At 40.3% G+C, this 11,244-nt stretch overlaps 1 protein-coding gene across 4 annotated transcripts in view; it reads right to left on the bottom strand.

Annotated features, from left to right (window-relative positions):
* The window catches only part of IDE (insulin degrading enzyme), a 131,435-nt gene that overhangs the window by 33,448 nt on the left and 86,743 nt on the right, over nt 1–11,244 (bottom strand). For 3 of the 4 annotated variants that reach the window (XM_019502638.1, XM_019502636.1, XM_019502637.1), the window contains exons 15-17: nt 6,768–6,912; nt 2,116–2,226; nt 381–501 (exon numbers count right to left, since the gene is read on the bottom strand). In XM_019502638.1, the coding sequence (XP_019358183.1) occupies nt 381–501; nt 2,116–2,226; nt 6,768–6,912 (377 nt within the window). Of the gene's footprint in view, nt 1–380; nt 502–2,115; nt 2,227–6,087; nt 6,233–6,767; nt 6,913–11,244 lie in introns of all 4 variants that reach the window. The other variant, XM_019502639.1, reaches the window with a different exon arrangement.

Genomic DNA, 11,244 nt, shown 5'->3' with positions numbered 1-11,244 from the left:
GGGTGGCAGAAGCTGCAGAAAGTGAGTGGGGGGGACGGGGACAGGAGGCTGCTGTGGGTCTGCCTCTAGCCCTGACCTAGCTTCAGGGCCAGAGTCAGAGACACATCAGCTACCTGCCCCCACCTCCACTTTGTATGCAAATCTGAGACAAGAGACTTTTTCCTCCTTGCTGACTAGAGGGAAAAAACCCCTCATCTTAGATTTAAGTAAATACAGTAATTATTTCTGTAATACATAATTACAGAAAATAATACAGTAATTTTAATTATTTTTGGACAACAGACCAAATCCCCACCTAAAAACAGAAATATTGAACACTAGAGTGAGACAATAAAAATGAGTTAGGTAAAAGAAAAAACTAAAAACTGGCAAACATTTACCATCTAGAGCTTCTTTTAATTCATCTTTGGTCCAAGCAACTTCTGTCATCAATAGTCGGAGGTAATACATAGCATGCTGGTGAGGCTGTTCAGCTCGAAAGTTGTTAAGCGATCGCATATACTACAAGATTAAAAGAACCATTAAATAATTACAAAATTCAACTTCTCAATATAATGTTACCAATGAATTTAATTACCACCCAATTAAAAAAACTGTTCTAGAAGCCAGCAATGTTAACTGCTATTCTACATTTGTGCCTTTTCAACCAGTTTAATAACGGTGTTGAACTGTGATCGTAACAACTAAACTATGACCATTCATTTGACCAACACAAAAATTGTATCCAGAATTCAATTGCTATTAGTTTATTATAGCAGATAGCTCCTAAACCAATATTTTAATCAGTTAGTCTAGTCAGAGGCCAAATACTTTGTGCCAATTCTTAGTTTTATAAGGATCCTCAGCATAGCGTTCTTATGCTAAATCTTCCTTATGTCCCAATAGGTAAATTTGAAATAAATATTTAAAGTCTTCTGCTATATGATAATGCTTTTGTCTTAATTAAATAAGTTCAGTCCAAATAATTACATTGTGAAATTGGACTACTAGAAGTAACTAAGAACTCATAACTATCTTAAAAATCTAACAAATATTTGGTAAAACATATGCTGTGAATATGGGTAACAGGTTACTGATATTCATGCAGTTCTCACTTTCAGAAGTCTGAGTACACCTTACAAACTGAATACTCTCTACTGTAGGTTCTTAATCTGAGAATTACAAGCCCAAGCTGGTCTACAGCACATGGGACTGCAGATCCCCTGACATGCTTTTCCATTATGGACATATCAGATTGGAGCACTGACCTTCTGTGTAACACAGTGGAAGCCAACCCTTTTTTAGTGGGTGCTCACAAGTTAAACACCAACCCCTGCTAAGTACCATGCTGACCCTCCACCCCCAGACATACCTGATAGAGTTTGTATCCTGGGAGAGCCAGAATGGAGGCACAGGAGCTCATAGCCTACAACCACTTGGAGTAGAGCAGGGGCAGGACACTGCTACAGGAGAGATGTCACCACCAAGAGCTGTGTTTACCCTTCCCTGGCACAGCAACTGCTGCAGGTTTCTATGATGAACATAGATCCAAAGCCTTAATTCAGCTGTGGCTTGAGAACAGGGGAAGAGTTAGCCTGGCTCCTGGCGGTGATACCTGATACCTCGTCTTACAGGAGTGTGGTTTCCCCTCTCTGCTCCAAACAGCCAGAGGCTCCGAGCCACCTGCCTCCTTTCTAACACCTCCCTTTACCAAGTGCCAGGACTTATGAGATACACACAGTAGCTGCCCATGACATTTGTGGCACATATGCTGCATACTGGCCACCCCTGCTGTAATATGAAAGCATAAAATGGAATTCTGAGAATCACTGTTCTACTCCTTTATAAATTCAAGTTGAAATCCTGGTTAAACAATAAGGTTCCCACTGTATTTTACTTGAATTAAGATTGTAGGGTCAGTTCTTTTAAATTGTATAATGCCCTTTAAAATGCTTGAGGTGAATTCCTGGCCACAGGGAAGTCAAGGACAAAGCTCCCACAAGCTTCCATGGGCCCAATGCACCAGGATTTCATCCCATCCTTTGACAGATTTTGCTCTCAACCACAATCATGTTGATACTTCACTCCTAATCCATTTACTCAGTTTTAAAGAGTTACATTTCCCATACAGCTTACCGCTTCTTTGATGATTTCAAATCTTTTCTCATCAATCTCAAAGGTAGCCATTTTCTCAATAATCTTCTTCAGCAAGATATGCTGCTTGTCATTATAGCCTTTTACAGAAAGCTATGGAAAAAGTGTATAAGGTGCTTTAAAACTTTACAGGTAAAAGAGCAGTTTCTAAACAAAATTAAACAAAGACAAAATTAATAGGTTCAATGGAATCAGAAAAAAAAAATCTGATTTATTCTAACAATCAATTTTATTAATCAAAAGATGCGTACCATTGAAGACAATATATATGTATAGTTATACTAATAGTATTAGATGCAAAGGATAAATATAAAATTCACTGTGGCTTTACTAAACAGATGTTGAGTAGAGCCCATATGCACTTTTTCTGTTTGTACTGTTTGTATACAGCCTCCACTCAAAGTGTGCTTGAAGAACTCACTATATTTTTCATTCTAAAGAGAATGTCCCAGAAATAGATATATTTTACTGGAGTAATAGTAAACAAATATCATGACAGTAGAGTCACTACAGACACCACCTACAATGCTAGAAGTAAGTAGGGTAAATCCCAGAGAATTAGTCTCAAATTTAATAAGATATGGATACCTTAATACAAAGTCTGGATAAGGATACTCAAGGTAATGTATGGCTATTAGTTACTTAAATTAAAAAGCAGCATCTAGAAAGTACAAAGAATAGCTAAACAATTGTTTCATGGTATGAAAGGTACATGTGGTGAGAAACAAGTAGGGGTACACCGATAGATTTTTTGGGACAATACCAATGGCCAATTATTGACCAGCCATATCAGCTGATACTGATCTGATTGCTGACAAGCAGCCCAGCACCTTGGAGAGCAGCGTCTGGTCAGTAAGTCTGTGGGTGGGTTGGGGAAAGTGTTGGGGGGCAGACTGAAGACCCTGGGTCGAGGAAGGGAGTGGGGCAGGGGCAGCGCTGCCCCATCAGAGCAGGGCTGGGTGCAGGACATAACCGGCGACTCATCCAGGAGGCGCAGGGAGGGGGGTAGCTCTTGCCGCTGCGTGCGCCCTCAGGAGAGGCATAGGGGGCATGTACCCCCTACCAGATCTGTGAATGGGGCAACGGTGGGCTGCTGCTGCACACTCAGGGCCAGGGCTGTTTTCAGTGGTTGCACTAATGCTGGGCAGGGCAGGGCAGGGCAGGGCTGAGCGGGGTGGGAAGGGCAGTGGCAGCACTGGGAGGTGATCTGCAGGGGGGCTAGTGCCATGTCCATATTTGCCATAGTCCCCCTCCCAGTGCCACCCCTGCCTGCCCCACGTGGCCCAAGCACAGCCACCAAGAAGAGGTTGGAGCAACCCTGACCCTGAGCACGCAGTGGCAGCCCACCCTCACCCCGTGCACAGATCCAGGGGGGCACATGCCCTCCATGCCTCCCCTGGGGATGCACGCAGCGGCAGGAGCTGCCTCCCTCTGTACCCCCCCCCAAAAGTCACTGACTACTTCCTGTGCCCCACTCCAGCTGAGCGATGCCTGCCCCTGCCCCACTCCCTCCTTCACCATGGGGGCTCAATCTGCACCCCCAAGCTCTCTCCCTCCCAGCAGACTTACCAGCTGGACGCTACTCTCTAAGCTGTTCGGCTGCACTCCTGGCCCCGTGCATGCTGTGGCTGCGCACATGCATGTGGTATTTAAAAAAAACAAACAAACAAAAAAAAACCCGCCACATTTTTTTGGCCACATCAGCCAAAAAAACCCAAATGTCGATAATGTCAAATTTCTTTTTATTGGTGCTGATACAGTACAATGCATCTGTGCACCTCTAGGAAAACGTCTTTAATAAGTTTCTCAAGAACAAACAGAAACTACAAGATTTAAGTCATCTTTCGATTTGAGCTATCAAAGTGGGACCCACAGTTATATCATCAGTAGTGTTTTGCATTCTCAGTTTTTACTTTAAAAAAAAAAATCCGGGAATTTTTCAGGGTTTATCATCTTTGAAACATAGACACTGGGATGAAATTGGGGTAAAAAGTAGAAGAGGGAGGGAGGGGAAATTGGTTTAAATCGGGGGGGGGGAGGGAAAAATCGGCAGTGATAGAAGGAGGGAGTAGGGAAGGGGTGGAGGGAGGGGCACAGTGCAACCCAACATCTGCTCCTAGGGCTACAGCAGAGCCACAGCCAGAGCCACCAGGGTGCAGGTGGGACCTGCCTGCCCCAGGAGCGATTCCCATGGACCGTCCTGCCCCACCCGGGGTCTGAGCTGGGATCCCTGCGCCCCCAGGCAGTGGTTCCAGCCACCCTCTTCCAGTCCCCACATGGCCACTGCCACCCGCTCACCCCCTGCTTTGCATGAGGCCACCATCAATGCCCCCCTCTTTGCATACAGCTGGAAACCTGTGCCTCAGGTAACCAGCACAGCGGCATTTTTAGCTTACCACCACCATCCGTTTCTCAGTTCAAATCCCTGGCTAACCGACATGAGTGAGGAGTGGGCCATTCCCCACTCAAGCTGGTTAACAGGGATTTGAACTGAAAAATGGGCGTAAATCAGCAAAAACCAAATAACTTAAAAAAAAAAAGCAGTAAAAACCCGAGAATGTGGAACATTAATTACCAGGGAGAAACACAATCTTTCCAAGAAAAAATAAAATGTAGTAGTTATGAAAACAAAGTCCAGAAAGCAGATTTCTGCTACATAAATATTTTTCCTTTCATGATCACTGAAACACTGAATAATCAACCATATGATTTTGAAGAAACATACATTTACTTTGTTTTTAATGAAGGCACATATAAAGTCATTATATAGTACACTTGTGTTGATCATAAAAATGTCCTGAGCATTGTAGTATTACAAACGTGCTATAAGACTATATGGTGAATAAATACTGGGTTAAGTACATCATTGATCCTACAAGATTGCAGGGTACCTATTACACATGTCAACATATTCTGTAAGAGTCTCTTTAGACAGAGAGAGAAAGTTATAAATATCAATTCAGAGTAAATTTAGTTTACAGCATGAAACTGTAATGTTCACTTAAATTTTAAGAAAATAAATTTCCAAGATATGAACAAAACCTGCTTATAAAAACAGCTTTAAAAAGCTAAGAGCAAATAAGCAAAGTTTGCTTTTTAGAAGTAAATTATGAACATTGAAATAAAAATGTCAGCAAGTTCTGAGACTGAAAAACAGTGTATATTTTTCCCTATCAGAGTAGAACCTACCACAAAACAAGATTTAAGCGGGACAAAATTAAAAAAAGATAAAGTCACAGGATCAAATATGCCAGCAGCCTTTTTGTTAAAAAAAATTTAAAGGAAATATACAATACACTTCAACAAACTGTTCTTGAAAGTATTATGTTCTATATGAGAGTTGAATGCCTGTTTATTACAAAAAGATAGTTAATGGGAAGTTTTCAGCAGAACTGCACAATAGGTTTGATTATAACTTGCATTAAAGTAAAAAAGAAATGATCAAAAGGAAATATTTTTAAATAGCAAATCATCATAATTTTGAATTTTAAAACAGTTGAACAAAAAAATCAACTCCAAATAAAAATTCATAGAAAGCTATTAGTCTGATACACACATGCAAAATCAATTTCAAAGGGTAACTGCTGCAGAAATATATGTACTATATAAACAAGGGAGTTAACACTTATTAAAAAAAAGAAAAAAGAAAGCATTTTGGGTTGTATATATCAAACAGGCCATAATGCTTCCAGGTTACTGTGCAAACAGGTAAATAAATTAATTAGAATGCAAACAGATGCACTGCACACACTTTCACAAGGCATACAATTGTAAACCAGCTATTGCTAATGGTTAGAACACTAGGTTTGGGGTTTTTTTTAGTTGTGAGATAGATGCAGGAGGAGAAAAAACCCACAAAACTACTTTATTTAGAAATGCAGAAGTCTAATGTTTCCCCAAGCTCAACTCAACTCCTAAGCTGTCTCATTTCTTCCTGAGTTTTTTCTTACTTACAAGTATTGCATTCATTCCTGATGCAATGCCATAGATCAAACCTGAGAGGCGTGCTGCATATGTATACTCTTTTAAATCATCCTTCAATAACCTGATAAACAGGTATGTCATGTTGCAATGGAGAGGATCAGCATAAATGTAGCGACTAACAAAAAGAAAAACAAAAGAAATGCTTTGATACCTCAAGCAGTGACAATGTAATGGATGAAGAAACATGACTGAAGAGTATGTATATGCAGCCTCATGATCAGTATTTCTTGGAAAGGAAAGCTGAGATGAATCATTAATTAAACAGCGATATTAATTTTTCTTAGTCAGAAAGTCTTTCAGTAGGCATCTGACAAAAAAATGGAAATCTAAACTCAAATTAGGGCCAATCATCCTTCTTAGAAGGAAGAAGGAATCTTAAAGCTAACTAATTCATTGAAATGATATAAAAAGAAAGAGGAGTAAATTTACTTAATGTGAATGAAAATATTGGACAAGATTCAACTTAAAATTCAAATCATAAGAAAATACATGATTAGCAGTTAAGTTTAAAAAAAAGAGAACAAAACCTTAGACCCACAATGGAAAAAGCCATATTTTAAATAAAAATGCTTCCAACAAATCAATATAAAAATGTTGATGAGTGGAAGTAGATTTTAGGCTCCAAGATTTTCCTTGATTTGGGTACTTACATACATCCCATAGATGGTATTTTGGAGGTCATAGTTCAAGCCAGCTAGTTCTGCTGCATATGCATACTCGTTGAGGGAGTCTTTGAGTAGTTCAAGGTACAAATATGCCATGTTACAATGCAAGGGATCCACGTAAGCAAATGGGCTGGAAAAAAATGTTGAAAGTAAAATATGTGGTTTAATTATTTTTCAGTTCTGTTTGGCCTTTTATGTTTCAACTAAAGGGAACAATATTGAAATATTCTATGTTGAAGGAACCCATTCTGAAAGTTTATTACATCCAAAAAACCCCCCCAAAAGCATAAATATCTGATTTTTTATCTATTCTTTTTTTTTTTTAAACTTACAGTTCAGTGTTGCCCAATACAAATATATATTCAGGAATTTAGTGATTTAAAAAAACCCAAAACTAATTGGTAAATTAAACCATACTATAATAAGTTTGTCGCAGAAGTCAGAGCCAATCAAGTGCAAAATAAACTTGAATAAACTGTGACTACTACACATTAACTAGAAAACAATTAAATTCTACATGTTAATCAAATTAATGCTTTCACACTATCAGAAAAAACAGTAGCTGCTTTTAAAAAAAGTTAACAGTTACTGAACAATATTATGTAAATCACTCCAGAATTCCCGAAGTTCAAAGCAGCAAACACCTAAAGTATTTCCATTTCCAGGGTACGATCATTGTATATGATCTTTTAAGGACAACAATTGTACAGGTATCAACATGTTATAATAGCTAACCATGTATAGTAACCATCAGACACCTTAAATAGAGTAAGGTAACCCAAAGACTCAAGCCATGTTTCAACAGTTCTGATGTGTGTTAACTAACTACATTTCTTAAAGAAGACATTTCTACTACAGTCAGAAATAGATTTTAAAAGTACTTACTATATGCATCTGTACGCAGATATATTCATTATCAACGCCACAGAAATAATAAGCATTATCAGAAACAATGTCTTGTCAAAATATTGTTCAGTAATCAGATAATATATGCGCTCATGTTCATCATGAAGACAACTCATATTACCACAAGACTGATATGGTTAATACTTAATACAGTGGGAGATCAACCTTTTTTGGCAGACATGCCACAAACAAGTCCTGCACCCCGCAAGTGCCATTCTGATCCCCTTCCTTTACCCAAACTCCTGCTCTGCTTCCTGCTTGATCTCCCGAGTTGCCTTCTACTTCCTGTCATACCTGCTATATGCTGCCTGTTCCCTCCTGATCTGCTGGTGTCACATACAGGGGGGCTGCCTGTGCCACTTGTGGGACTCATGTTGCAAGTTGCCACACCCAGCTTAAAAGATGAACTACAAGAGATTTCTAAGAACTCCTGAAAGGTCTTGGCAAGACCCTGTGCCTTTTTACTAGGTACCAAAGCAAGATGGGATGAAATCAAAAGTAAAATTTTGTTAGAGAAACAAATTTGCTTCTCCTAGTCTGATACCCAACTCGGTGGCTGCTGTCTACCTACTAAAAAGAGCCTATCTTTATAAAGTAACCAGAAAAGTTCCGTTAGGGTAGAACATAGCGGGGTCAAAGACCTCTAAGTACCTAATTCCAGGGTACCCTTATTATTCTACAATATTAACTTCTAACTGAAATTCAAGGTGTTGAAAATTATCTACAAATGATTTGGAACCCCCTGCCTTTATTTTTTCCTGGGTGACAGGGCATTCTCAATGAAGGACCCTTTTGGTACCTGCTTCTTCTAGTGATCTCTCAATGCCTAATTTTAACAAGCTTCCAGCCACCAGTATACAACCTTACTTTTTGATCTGGACTTTTAAAACTTTTTGAATGGGAATTTTAAAAGGTGCATAACTGAAGAGGTTGAGTGTCTGACTCAGTGAGAGCTGGGCACCCCTCTCCATAGTTTGTAGGGTTTTTGAAAATTCTAACCTAGGTTTTCTTCTCTTTAATTTTAAGCCCAGCCTCCTTTGAAGTGCTACTATTTGATATTTTATGTTGAGGCAATGTATTCAGTTGTGATAGGTAACAATATAATGCGTGCAAATAAATATAATTGAGAACAGAAATACACACTATAACTAGTTAAAAATAAATTAGCATCATGTTTTAACCAGAATGGGCACATCTACACGTGTTAATGTGCTGTAATTACAGTGTATTAAGTTTAGTACCTGTAATAACAGGTACTAAACTTACCATAATCAGTGCTACTGCACAGTAGTGCTGGAGCATGTTTTTTTAAGTGACACGAATGCACAGTAGATGAATTCTATGTGCATTAGCATGGCTTTCGCTGTGATGCACTAATGCACAGTAGAATTAGTTGACTGCGCTTCTAGCATCTCATGTAGATGCACCCAACCTGTTTAAACAAGTGGATCTTAACTTCAGACTCCAGGTACCTCTTAGCAAATGCCATCTCCTAGCTTTCATTGGTCTGTAGCATGGAAAAAATAATAAAGCAATTCTTCTATTGCAAAGAACTCAGAAAGCCCATAACATGTCAGAATGTTTTTAATTCTATGGATTCCTATTTGAAATGCCTGGGTTTATCTTATGAATCAAGTTTATACACCTAGCAGTGCTAACATCATGTGTCATTTCATGGCACCATTGAAAGGATCTCAATGCACCCTGGCTGAGAATCACTAAACCTTGAAAAATCTGAAGCACAGCTAATTCTTTCAACCACCTTAAACAAAAGTTTGAAAAAGATTCCAGAAAGGCATGATTTTATTTCCCTTTCTAAAAAGGGCAGTTACTTTTTAAACTCATAGCTTATATAGGTTAGAAACTATTTACTACCCTTGCAGCATATGGTGAGACCTTAAGCTCAATATACCTTTTACATAAGTCTCACATGACGCCTTCATTTGATGGCTTCCAGATCCTTGCGTACATGACAGTTTCACAATGTGCTAAACATCCTTGAATTCCCTGCTATCCCATGTTGAGAATTTTGGACATGAGGGAAAGTGCTTGATTACCCTTCCTATTCTTGCTTTTAATTTCATTAACCTAAGAGATGCTGTTACTATAATTTAGCCAAACACTATTCCAAAAATCCAAGCTGATTGCCGATTTCTGCTCACTACAGTACTTTCCTGCAACGTCAATGGCTGTGCTCCAAACTTCAATGTCTGATGTAGTATATAGAGTGTTTGATATATTAAGGGAAATCTGATTATCATTTTTTAACCCAGGTTCCATCATATTGTTCTGACAGAAGTTTGGTTAACTATAGAACACAACATGGTCACTTACCACATTTTTTTTTAAAGAGCAAGCACATCATTAGGAGAGGTTTATTTGACCAAAAAGCTCTGACCAAAAAGCATTTTTGGCATTCTGCTCAAAAGACCACAAAAGCCATAGGGCCTTCATTATTCTACTAGGAAAGATTCTGATCCACCGCTGTCTCTGATGACAGCAGTTGTGATTAAGCTCAAGAGAGACAAAGGTCCAATGAACGGCAGAAATCTGCTTCCTACTTCCATTGAAGATGTAGCCAATTAAACAAATACCTGCTCATCCTGATCATATAAAGTAAGGAAATTCCTGCCCCCGCCACCACCTAAAACTCTGGCTTCACCTTTCCCCCAAAGGTAAGCATGTGGGCTCTTCTAGGTTGGCTGATCTCCAGCGGGCTTTAAACTAGGCTTGGTGGGGGAAGGGGAAGACGAGGGCGGAGGAAGTCTTGGACCACTAAACCAAGTGTTACCCACATGAACAGCCCAGCCAAGTCAGGCAACGAGCACAAGAAATACCCAGGTAAGAGACAGGGACCTGAGTAGTAGTGAGATTAGGGGGCCAGTGCATGCATCTTCAGGAGGTCTCAAATGCCTCTACACAAATGCTCATAGTATGGGGAACAAGAAGGAGGAATTTACCCTCCTGCTAGCAGACACCAACCCAGACATAGTGGGGATCACTGAAACGTGCTGGGGCCCAACGCATGACTGGGTGGTGAATATCAAGGGCTATAGGTTGTACAGGAGGGATAGAACAGGGAGGAAAGGTGGGGGCGTGGCGCTCTACGTCAAGGAGAAATACACATCCTGAATGAGTAGCATGGGGTCTGAGGAGGGGCACACTGAAGTGCTCTGGGTTAGAACACAAGGAAGTCGAGGGGAAAGGGACTTAACGGTGGGGGTCTACTACAGACCACCCAACCAAGCAGAAGAGCTAGACCGGGAATTCTTAAGTCAGCTCACGGAGGTAGTCAGGTCAAAGGATGTGGTCATCATGGGTGACCTGAACTTTCCAGACATCTCCTGGGAAGAGCAGTCAGCCAGGTCTGACTGCTCATGTAGGTTCCTAGCTGAGATACAGGACCTCCATCTAACCCAGGAGGTGCACAGCCCCACCAGGGGAGACGCCTTGTTGGACCTGGTCCTGGCCATGGGCGATGACCTGGTGAGGGGTCTGCGGGTACTTGACCACCTGGGGGACAGCGATCATCGCCTGCTAGAATTCACCATCCAGA

This window comes from Gavialis gangeticus, unplaced genomic scaffold, assembly GCF_001723915.1.
Source record: "Gavialis gangeticus isolate Ggan-Ray unplaced genomic scaffold, GavGan_comp1, whole genome shotgun sequence".
Lineage (NCBI taxonomy): Eukaryota > Metazoa > Chordata > Crocodylia > Gavialidae > Gavialis > Gavialis gangeticus.
Note: the sequence above shows the minus strand (reverse complement) of the source record. Positions and strands in the feature narration are given on the sequence as shown.